Genomic DNA, 12500 nt, shown 5'->3' with positions numbered 1-12500 from the left:
GACCCCGTCTCTACGGCCTCTCTTCCTGGTCCTGGGCTTGGTATCCGACAAATCAAAGTCCACATCCTGTCCACCTGACGCAGGACGCCGCAGCTGAAGAAGCTCTTGCCGACTATAGGTGATGAAAGGTGCGCCTGGTTCGCTCCCGAAGTGTTTGAGCCGCTCTCCAAACAATGCAACAAAGCCACAGGAGGCAAAAGTTTGATCACGCTGATGATCATGAATCAGAAGGCATCGAAAACAATAAAAACACATCAGAACTTTAACCACAGACGCTCAGGTGGCAGAGTTGTCGGCAAGGGGGCGGCACCTCTAGGTTACTCTCCTCCAATCACAAGCACGCATTTGCCCACTGAAAATCTGCATTAGCCAAACAGGCCAATCAAGACACATGCTGACTCCACAGTATATAAGTCAGCACACCCCTCTGCTTCTCTTCAGTGGAAGGCAATCTGCCCACTGACTGCTCATCTCTGCAAATGGAGTAATCTGCAAAACCTTGTCGGTGCCCGTCATGTCCCGGCCTCACAGCTCGGACAGATCTTCATGCCTGCTCCGGGCGCCTTAGCATACACCACACAGTGTTCAGCAGCCACCGACCTGCCAAGTCTGAAGAGCGTTGCCCGAGATTCGACACCAGAAGCAGAAGGATCATTTCAGACGCTTTGCTGTGATGAGAGCGAGCCCGAGACAGACGAGGTAGAGATCCTCACCCCAACCCCAACGCTTGGCCACTGCCTCTGGTCATCCCTGCCAAGACATCGGCTTCATCTGCAGATAATGACGACGACAATATGTCATCAGTATCCACAACATCAGCATCCCAAGTCCACCGCCAACATCTCTCCGTGGGGACATCCTGCTCGTGATGGAAACTAGGGCGGGACGTCCCACAGCGAGGTGCTCGTCCTCTAATACAGTTTTACGAGTAGTGGCAATGCAGCTGCGTGTTAACAGAAGGGATGGATAGGGCACTGAGACGGCTTTATTTTCTCCAGTTCTACAGTGTTCATCCTCCGCTTATCCAGCAGAAATGCAGGACCTGTTACAGAAGAAAGCCGTGTCCTTCGTCCCCATTCACCACAGAAAGAGAGGCTTTTACCAGTGCATGTCCGCAAGACATTCGGTTTGTTAACCATCAACCATGAAGTTACTGGAATTGGTTTAGTCGGCCAATTGCTTGCGAGGCTACCCTCAGATCAAATCCCCACTTCGTACCCAAGAACGTGAGGAGTCCTTTCAGGCTGGAGGTTATACAGCTGGATGCTCACAGACGAGGAACTGCAGAGTGGTGATCATTGCCTGTTGGTTATTTCAAATAAGTGACCTCATTTATATTACACACGGTCATTGGATCCACTGTGATGTTGATGAGAGCAGCTTTTAGGTGTTGCGATTTGAATGTTGATCGAAAATTGTCAAATTCAATTCAATAATTTACACAACACTCATAAGCCCAGTGAACGATGGGACCAGAGCCCCATCCTCACAGCTGCTGAACCACAAGACCAGTCGAGTAAATATCAACATGCCTGGACATGTCTGTCTGTCTGTCCACACACACACACACACACACGTTCATCCCACACCTCCACGCTCCTACCTGGTATGAGGAACTTGAAGGGGAACGTGTGTTCTCCCTGTTTCATGGTTCCTGTAGGAGACAAAGAGAGCACAGACAGATCAGCTGAAGCAGCAACAATCACTCTGCTGTTCCCACCAGCCAGGTATGCCTCCGGGCTGCATGCAGCACACACAGCGGCAAATGGGAACCTTCCCTACTACAGGCCTCACACACTGACTTTTTAACCTTTACATTGTGGAAAATAAAACTATTGTTTCGTTGCCATAAGATGTGTCTAAGATCTGTGAGTGGATCGTGTTTCACCGTCTGTGCAACCAGCGCACGAGCAAATATGTACGGCCAGCGATCTGATCTGTGACTGGACCCGATATGAACAGTGATGATGTGGTAAGCTGCACTTATCGAACACTAACAGCAGGATGGATCAAACCCTTGGATGAATAGATGGATGACTTTTGTAGCAAGCACTTAGATTGTTGGGCTTCGTACCTTTATCTGCAACAGAGACGGTGCTGTTGAAGTACTGCTCCTCCTCGGCCCATGCGGTGTCATTGACCTTACTGGTGATGCCACAGAAACCGTTGCAGTTCACTTTGATGGCTGCAAACAAGAACACACACATTTGTAATGTTAGCCACAGAGCCAAGCTAAGCAGCTGCACCATGAAACAAGCATGTCCTCTCTGGGCCGTGTGTTACACCAGAGCAAGAGAAGAGATGCCCACCAGGACCCTGAAACATAGCGCTGCTACAGAAAGTACAGCAGCAACTGAGAAAGTACAGCAGCAACTGAGAAAGTACAGCAGCAACTGAGAAAGTACAGCAGCAACTGAGAAAGTACAGCAGCAACTAAGAAAGTACAGCAGCAACTAAGAAAGTACAGCAGCGACTGAGAAAGTACAGCAGCGACTGAGAAAGTACAGCAGCGACTGAGAAAGTACAGCAGCGACTGAGAAAGTACAGCAGCGACTGAGAAAGTACAGCAGCAACTAAGAAAGTACAGCAGCGACTGAGAAAGTACAGCAGCGACTGAGAAAGTACAGCAGCAACTGAGAAAGTACAGCAGCGACTGAGAAAGTACAGCAGCAACTAAGAAAGTACAGCAGCAACTAAGAAAGTACAGCAGCAACTGAGAAAGCACAGCAGCGACTGAGAAAGCACAGCAGCGACTGAGAAAGTACAGCAGCAACTAAGAAAGTACAGCAGCAACTAAGGAAGTACAGCAGCAACTAAGAAAGTACAGCAGCAACTAAGAAAGTACAGCAGCGACTGAGAAAGTACAGCAGCGACTGAGAAAGTACAGCAGCGACTAAGAAAGTACAGCAGCGACTGAGAAAGTACAGCAGCAACTGAGAAAGCACAGCAGCGACTGAGAAAGTACAGCAGCAACTAAGAAAGTACAGCAGCAACTAAGAAAGTACAGCAGCAACTAAGAAAGTACAGCAGCGACTGAGAAAGTACAGCAGCGACTGAGAAAGTACAGCAGCAACTGAGAAAGTACAGCAGCAACTAAGAAAGTACAGCAGCAACTGAGAAAGTACAGCAGCGACTGAGAAAGTACAGCAGCAACTGAGAAAGTACAGCAGCAACTGAGAAAGTACAGCAGCAACTAAGAAAGTACAGCAGCAACTGAGAAAGTACAGCAGCAACTAAGAAAGTACAGCAGCAACTGAGAAAGTACAGCAGCAACTAAGAAAGTACAGCAGCAACTAAGAAAGTACAGCAGCAACTGAGAAAGTACAGCAGCGACTAAGAAAGTACAGCAGCAACTGAGAAAGTACAGCAGCAACTAAGAAAGTACAGCAGCAACTGAGAAAGTACAGCAGCAACTAAGAAAGTACAGCAGCAACTGAGAAAGTACAGCAGCAACTGAGAAAGTACAGCAGCAACTAAGAAAGTACAGCAGCAACTGAGAAAGTACAGCAGCGACTAAGAAAGTACAGCAGCAACTGAGAAAGTACAGCAGCAACTAAGAAAGTACAGCAGCAACTGAGAAAGTACAGCAGCAACTGAGAAAGTACAGCAGCAACTAAGAAAGTACAGCAGCAACTGAGAAAGTACAGCAGCGACTAAGAAAGTACAGCAGCAACTGAGAAAGTACAGCAGCAACTGAGAAAGTACAGCAGCGACTAAGAAAGTACAGCAGCAACTGAGAAAGTACAGCAGCAACTGAGAAAGTACAGCAGCAACTGAGAAAGTACAGCAGAAACTAAGAAAGTACAGCAGCAACTGAGAAAGTACAGCAGCGACTGAGAAAGTACAGCAGCAACTAAGAAAGTACAGCAGCAACTGAGAAAGTACAGCAGCAACTGAGAAAGTACAGCAGCGACTGAGAAAGTACAGCAGCGACTAAGAAAGTACAGCAGCGACTGAGAAAGTACAGCAGCGACTAAGAAAGTACAGCAGCGACTGAGAAAGTACAGCAGCGACTAAGAAAGTACAGCAGCGACTGAGAAAGTACAGCAGCAACTGAGAAAGTACAGCAGCGACTGAGAAAGTACAGCAGCAACTAAGAAAGTACAGCAGCAACTAAGAAAGTACAGCAGCAACTGAGAAAGCACAGCAGCGACTGAGAAAGTACAGCAGCGACTGAGAAAGTACAGCAGCAACTAAGAAAGTACAGCAGCAACTAAGAAAGTACAGCAGCAACTAAGAAAGTACAGCAGCAACTAAGAAAGTACAGCAGCGACTGAGAAAGTACAGCAGCGACTGAGAAAGTACAGCAGCGACTAAGAAAGTACAGCAGCGACTGAGAAAGTACAGCAGCGACTGAGAAAGTACAGCAGCGACTGAGAAAGTACAGCAGCAACTAAGAAAGTACAGCAGCAACTAAGAAAGTACAGCAGCAACTAAGAAAGTACAGCAGCAACTGAGAAAGTACAGCAGCGACTGAGAAAGTACAGCAGCAACTGAGAAAGTACAGCAGCAACTAAGAAAGTACAGCAGCAACTGAGAAAGTACAGCAGCGACTGAGAAAGTACAGCAGCAACTGAGAAAGTACAGCAGCAACTGAGAAAGTACAGCAGCAACTAAGAAAGTACAGCAGCAACTGAGAAAGTACAGCAGCAACTAAGAAAGTACAGCAGCAACTGAGAAAGTACAGCAGCAACTAAGAAAGTACAGCAGCAACTAAGAAAGTACAGCAGCAACTGAGAAAGTACAGCAGCGACTAAGAAAGTACAGCAGCAACTGAGAAAGTACAGCAGCAACTAAGAAAGTACAGCAGCAACTGAGAAAGTACAGCAGCAACTAAGAAAGTACAGCAGCAACTGAGAAAGTACAGCAGCAACTGAGAAAGTACAGCAGCAACTAAGAAAGTACAGCAGCAACTGAGAAAGTACAGCAGCGACTAAGAAAGTACAGCAGCAACTGAGAAAGTACAGCAGCAACTAAGAAAGTACAGCAGCAACTGAGAAAGTACAGCAGCAACTGAGAAAGTACAGCAGCAACTAAGAAAGTACAGCAGCAACTGAGAAAGTACAGCAGCGACTAAGAAAGTACAGCAGCAACTGAGAAAGTACAGCAGCAACTGAGAAAGTACAGCAGCGACTAAGAAAGTACAGCAGCAACTAAGAATGTACAGCAGCAACTGAGAAAGTACAGCAGCAACTGAGAAAGTACAGCAGCAACTAAGAAAGTACAGCAGCAACTGAGAAAGTACAGCAGCAACTAAGAAAGTACAGCAGCAACTGAGAAAGTACAGCAGCAACTAAGAAAGTACAGCAGCAACTAAGAAAGTACAGCAGCAACTGAGAAAGTACAGCAGCGACTAAGAAAGTACAGCAGCAACTGAGAAAGTACAGCAGCAACTAAGAAAGTACAGCAGCAACTAAGTACAGCAGCAACTGAGAAAGTACAGCAGCAACTAAGAAAGTACAGCAGCAACTAAGAAAGTACAGCAGCAACTGAGAAAGTACAGCAGCAACTAAGAAAGTACCGCAGCAACTAAGAAAGTACAGCAGCGACTGAGAAAGTACAGCAGCGACTGAGAAAGAACAGCAGCGACTGAGAAAGTACAGCAGCGACTAAGAAAGTACAGCAGCGACTGAGAAAGTACAGCAGCGACTGAGAAAGTACAGCAGCGACTGAGAAAGTACAGCAGCAACTAAGAAAGTACAGCAGCAACTAAGAAAGTACAGCAGCAACTGAGAAAGTACAGCAGCAACTGAGAAAGTACAGCAGCGACTGAGAAAGTACAGCAGCAACTGAGAAAGTACAGCAGCAACTAAGAAAGTACAGCAGCAACTGAGAAAGTACAGCAGCGACTGAGAAAGTACAGCAGCAACTGAGAAAGTACAGCAGCAACTGAGAAAGTAGAAAGTACAGCAGCAACTAAGAAAGTACAGCAGCAACTGAGAAAGTACAGCAGCAACTGAAGAAAGTACAGCAGCAACTGAGAAAGTACAGCAGCAACTGAGAAAGTACAGCAGCAACTAAGAAAGTACAGCAGCACTGAGAAGTACAGCAGCGACTAGAAAGTACAGCAGCAACTGAGAAAGTACAGCAGCAACTGAGAAAGTACAGCAGCAACTGAGAAAGTACAGCAGCAACTAAGAAGTACAGCAGCAACTAAGAAAGTACAGCAGCAACTGAGAAAGTACAGCAGCAACTAAGAAAGTACAGCAGCAACTGAGAAAGTACAGCAGCGACTAAGAAAGTACAGCAGCAACTGAGAAAGTACAGCAGCAACTAAGAAAGTACAGCAGCAACTGAGAAAGTACAGCAGCAACTGAGAAAGTACAGCAGCAACTAAGAAAGTACAGCAGCAACTGAGAAAGTACAGCAGCGACTAAGAAAGTACAGCAGCAACTGAGAAAGTACAGCAGCAACTGAGAAAGTACAGCAGCGACTAAGAAAGTACAGCAGCAACTAAGAAAGTACAGCAGCAACTGAGAAAGTACAGCAGCAACTGAGAAAATACAGCAGCAACTAAGAAAGTACAGCAGCAACTGAGAAAGTACAGCAGCAACTAAGAAAGTACAGCAGCAACTGAGAAAGTACAGCAGCAACTAAGAAAGTACAGCAGCAACTAAGAAAGTACAGCAGCAACTGAGAAAGTACAGCAGCGACTAAGAAAGTACAGCAGCAACTGAGAAAGTACAGCAGCAACTAAGAAAGTACAGCAGCAACTAAGTACAGCAGCAACTGAGAAAGTACAGCAGCAACTAAGAAAGTACAGCAGCAACTAAGAAAGTACAGCAGCAACTGAGAAAGTACAGCAGCAACTAAGAAAGTACAGCAGCAACTAAGAAAGTACAGCAGCGACTGAGAAAGTACAGCAGCGACTGAGAAAGAACAGCAGCAACTAAGAAAGTACAGCAGCAACTAAGAAAGTACAGCAGCAACTGAGAAAGTACAGCAGCGACTAAGAAAGTACAGCAGCAACTGAGAAAGTACAGCAGCAACTGAGAAAGTACAGCAGCGACTAAGAAAGTACAGCAGCAACTAAGAAAGTACAGCAGCAACTGAGAATGTACAGCAGCGACTAAGAAAGTACAGCAGCAACTAAGAAAGTACAGCAGCAACTGAGAAAGTACAGCAGCAACTAAGAAAGTACAGCAGTGACAGCTGAGCAAGGAAGCATGAATCCAGCAACTTGACTTCGTTCGCCGTTGGATTCTGGATCAGTTTAGTCCAAAACACTGCATCGTGATCATCCATACATAACTGCATAGTCTTAACTATGGCCAACATGTGCACGTTACTTTGATCCACTCTGCGTTTCAATCTTCTTGTTATTGACTTCTTCTCCCCCTGAAGCTGTGCAGCGACAGCGTTGGGCCTCTATGGTGCCTACAGTGACGTCTCTGCCATCGAGGCAAAAGAATGACCACGATGAGACCTTCCATGAAGTTTACCGTGACGATATGTTGTGTAAAACACATACAAAATATCAAAGACTTGATAAGTATCGCACACAAAGGGTTGTGATCAGGTGCTGTGTCACACTCTGGCTCCACATCCTGTCTTTACTGTGGGAGCCATCACACGCCTTCTGATCAACAGAGTGAAACACCGTGTCTTGTTTTCATGGACCAACAAAAAGCAAACACTCATTTCATTTCAGTTTTCACCTGATGGATTTACTCCAATGTGAACACAAGAGACCCAACAGTGATGCTGTGTTGGGTCTCAGGGCTCTGAGCAGGAAGTCAAGTCCCTCCACAGCAGACAGGAACCCTTCTATTCATGCATGCTGTTTAGAAACAGAAACTATTGCTACGCCACAATAAGATCATAAGATCAAAATACATATATACAATATGTTGCAATACTCTGTTTTCTGTTTTTACTGAAAATGTAAAAATATAGCTGAAAATACAACTTGCTGAATATTATAATTGAATACATCACATATTCCATCAAAACTATTTCAGAAGGTATTTGCACTCGTCACTCAGCAGAGAACGCACTCAACCAAAGAGTTATACGTCATGGAAATAAAGTGCATATTGTATTATCATCTTTACTAACATGCCACAACATTTAAAAATAAAATACATACTGAATTATGTTCTTATTGTGTCCCTGACCAATCTTCATTTCCATGTAGATGCAATTTAAAGGACATTTTAAATCTGTTTAAAACGAGACACACACACACACACACACACACACACACACACACACACACACACACACACACACACACACACACACACACACACACACACACACACACACACACACACACACACACACACACACACACACAGCGAAAGTATCGATACACCATTGTCGAAAGAATTGCATAATAGTAAGCTATATGGACATCTTTGCACAGCCCTAATTAAAAAGGTACCTTAAAATGTAAAAACAATATTAAAGGAACTCTGAAACAGTCCTCTAGTAACCTCATATCCATTGTATCTGATTTGTAATGCAATGTCAATATTTGCCCAGTCATGCCTCGGGGCCCAACCCAACTGGTAATCCATCAGTGATTCAAACTCTTGTTTGGGGAGCGAGTCTGTTTCATGTGACCAGCTCTACCTGAAGAGGAATGTAACCAAACAGGAGCTCTCACCACACAACAGCTGCTCTCAGCAAGCAACCAACACAGAAGAGAGAAAGAGTCACTTCATAATCAGGGCAGAATGGGCACATGTTCAACAGGTGGAAACCTGGTAAACGGCTGAATGTACAGAGCAGTCGATGAGTGGAACCACCTTCAGGACAGGAACATGGTCTGTGCCAGTACGTGAACGCAGATGAAGACACCAGACACAGCGGTTACAAACGTACAACCCGAAGAGCATCACAAACAGAGCGCCACAAACAGAGCGTCACACACAGAGCGTCACACACAGAGCGTCACACACAGAGCGTCACACAGAGAACAGCACAACGCTCACGATGTGACGTCCACAAAGACATGACAGACCGTCTGACATGAAAGCTTCATGCTGTGGTTTCTAACAGACTAACAGTTTATTGAATGCATATAGCATTTCATGAATATAAATCTATTTTTGATGTGTGGTCACATATTTGTGTGGGAGTGGGACCTGTGATTGCTCGTTTTACAACAGTTCGGGTCCTGTGTCTATTACGAGAGTGGGAGAAATACCATCAGCCCACACGGTCTACGGGACCATCACAGGACGTTATGAACCGGTCTACAGGACCATCACAGGACTTTATGAACCGGTCTACAGGACCATCACAGGACGTTATGAACCGGTCTACAGGACCATCACAGGACTTTATGAACCGGTCTACAGGACCATCACAGGACGTTATGAACCGGTCTACAGGACCATCACAGGACTTTATGAACCAACGGTGTTTCATCCCCCATCCTCAATTACAGTGTCGGTGTTCCACAGGGCTCTGTGCTAGGTCCTCTTCTTTTCAGCATGTACATTAATGATCTGCCATCAGTATGTGCACGGGTGGATATACAGATGTACGCTGACGACACAGTCATTTTTGTACATGCACCCAACATCAAACAGGCAGCAGACAAACTCACTGAAGAAATGGTCCATGTCACTAAGTGGCTGTCAGACTCTTGCTTACATCTCAATGTGAAAAAAACAGTCTGCATGTTTTTCTCAAAGAGGGTGAATAATATTACAACAGAGCATCCTGTGTACATATCTGGTGAACAGCTTCAGGTGGTCCCTAACTACAAATATCTGGGGATCATTCTTGACTCCACACTCACATACAAAAAACAAGTGAAGCATGTAATGGCAAAGGTCAAGTTTAGTCTACATCATTTCAGATACATACGCAACAACCTCACAACTGAAGCTGCTAAACTGTACTTTCATGCAATGATCCTCCCTCATATCACTTACTGTCTAACCACCTGGTCACACACTCACAACACAACCCTGAAGCCCCTACAGTCCGTCTATAAGCAGGCTATCAAGGTACTTGACATCAAGCCCAGACACTACCACATTTGCAACATCTTGCCCAAATACCATCTTCTGTGTTGGGATAGTCTTGTCAAATTCCATAACAGCTGCTTAACCTTTAAAATTCTTAATGGCCTTGCACCTCCCCCGTTGAGCACTTTCATAACACAAAAGACCAATAGCAGACTAACCAGAGCAACAGCTCGCGGGACCTAGTGGTCCCAGGCAGGAGAAGCAAGTTTAGCCAGCTATCATACTCTGTCACAGCTTCCGTTACTTGGAACACTCTCCCATCACACATAAGACAGAGCACCACATACAGGTTCTTCACACACAACCTCAAAGCCTGGCTCATTAACAACCAGGTGTGTCAGCACTAACAGTCTCATGCCTGCCATGTCCGTATGTAGCCTGCCTGTCTGCCTGTCTGTCTGTCTGTCTGTCTGTCTGCCCGCCTGCCTGCCTGCTTGCTTGCTTGTCTGTCATGTTTGATCCTGTGTCTGCAGGATTGTATTGCACAGCTCTGTTTGCTTGTTTTTGTGTTGTTGTCTTTTTAAACAGTTTTTAAATGTTTAAATGTTTTAGCGGCTTTTAACACCGTGCCCAGGGACAACGGTTGAAAATTAGCTTTTTTAGCTAACACTGTCACATTTACAGTCATGTTTTTATTAATGTGTGCTGTCGATTAATGTGAACTGTCCCTGTACAAATAAAATCTTAATAAAAACCGGTCTACAGGACCATCACAGGACGTTATGAACCGGTCTACAGGACCATCACAGGACTTTATGAACCGGTCTACAGGACCATCACAGGACGTTATGAACCGGTCTACAGGACCATCACAGGACGTTATGAACCGGTCTACAGGACCATCACAGGACGTTATGAACCGGTCTACAGGACCATCACAGGACTTTATGAACCGGTCTACAGGACCATCACAGGACTTTATGAACCTGTCTACAGGACCATCACAGGACGTTATGAACCGGTCTACGGGACCATCACAGGACGTTATGAACCGGTCTACGGGACCATCACAGGACGTTATGAACCGGCCTACGGGACCATCACAGGACGTTATGAACCGGTCTACAGGACCATCACAGGACGTTATGAACCGGTCTACGGGACCATCACAGGACGTTATGAACCGGTCTACGGGACCATCACAGGACGTTATGAACCGGTCTACGGGACCATCACAGGACGTTATGAACCGGCCTACGGGACCATCACAGGACATTATGAACCGGTCTACGGGACCATCACAGGACGTTATGAACCGGTCTACAGGACCATCACAGGACGTTATGATCCGGTCTACGGGACCATCACAGGACGTTATGAACCGATCTACGGGACCGTCACAGGACGTTATGAACCGGTCTACAGGACCATCACAGGACGTTATGAACCGGTCTACAGGACCATCACAGGACATTATGAACCGGTCTACGGGACCATCACAGGACGTTATGAACCGGTCTACGGGACCATCACAGGACATTATGAACCGGTCTACGGGACCATCACAGGACGTTATGAACCGGTCTACGGGACCATCACAGGACGTTATGAACCGGTCTACAGGACCATCACAGGACGTTATGAACCGGCCTACGGGACCATCACAGGACATTATGAACCGGTCTACGGGACCATCGCAGGACGTTATGAACCGGTCTACAGGACCATCACAGGACGTTATGATCCGGTCTACGGGACCATCACAGGACGTTATGAACCGATCTACGGGACCGTCACAGGACGTTATGAACCGGTCTACAGGACCATCACAGGACGTTATGAACCGGTCTACAGGACCATCACAGGACGTTATGAACCGGTCTACGGGACCATCACAGGACGTTATGAACCGGTCTACAGGACCATCACAGGACATTATGAACCGGTCTACGGGACCATCACAGGACGTTATGAACCGGTCTACGGGACCATCACAGGACGTTATGAACCGGTCTACAGGACCATCACAGGACGTTATGAACCGGTCTACGGGACCATCACAGGACGTTATGAACCGGTCTACAGGACCATCACAGGACGTTATGAACCGGTCTACGGGACCATCACAGGACGTTATGAACCGGTCTACGGGACCATCACAGGACGTTATGAACCGGTCTACGGGACCATCACAGGACGTTATGAACCGGTCTACGGGACCATCACAGGACATTATGAACCGGTCTACGGGACCATCACAGGACGTTATGAACCGGTCTACAGGACCATCACAGGACATTATGAACCGGTCTACGGGACCATCACAGGACGTTATGAACCGGTCTACGGGACCATCACAGGACGTTATGAACCGGTCTACGGGACCATCACAGGACGTTATGAACCGGTCTACGGGACCATCACAGGACGTTATGAACCGGTCTACAGGACCATCACAGGACGTTATGAACCGGTCTACGGGACCATCACAGGACGTTATGAACCGGTCTACGGGACCATCACAGGACGTTATGAACCGGTCTACGGGACCATCACAGGACGTTATGAACCGGT

At 46.4% G+C, this 12500-nt stretch overlaps 1 protein-coding gene across 1 annotated transcript in view; it reads right to left on the bottom strand.

The window, feature by feature from the left end:
- The window catches only part of arrdc1a (arrestin domain containing 1a), a gene marked incomplete at its 5' end in the record, with an annotated part of 25651 nt that overhangs the window by 11177 nt on the left and 1974 nt on the right, over positions 1-12500 (bottom strand). The window contains 2 exons of the mRNA XM_079269823.1: positions 1604-1654; positions 2075-2185. Of these exons, the coding sequence (XP_079125949.1) occupies positions 1604-1654; positions 2075-2185 (162 nt within the window). The remainder of the gene's footprint in view (positions 1-1603; positions 1655-2074; positions 2186-12500) is intronic.

This window comes from Melanostigma gelatinosum (genome assembly GCF_949748355.1).
Source record: "Melanostigma gelatinosum genome assembly, chromosome: 6".
Taxonomy (NCBI): domain Eukaryota; kingdom Metazoa; phylum Chordata; class Actinopteri; order Perciformes; family Zoarcidae; genus Melanostigma; species Melanostigma gelatinosum.
Note: the sequence above shows the minus strand (reverse complement) of the source record. Positions and strands in the feature narration are given on the sequence as shown.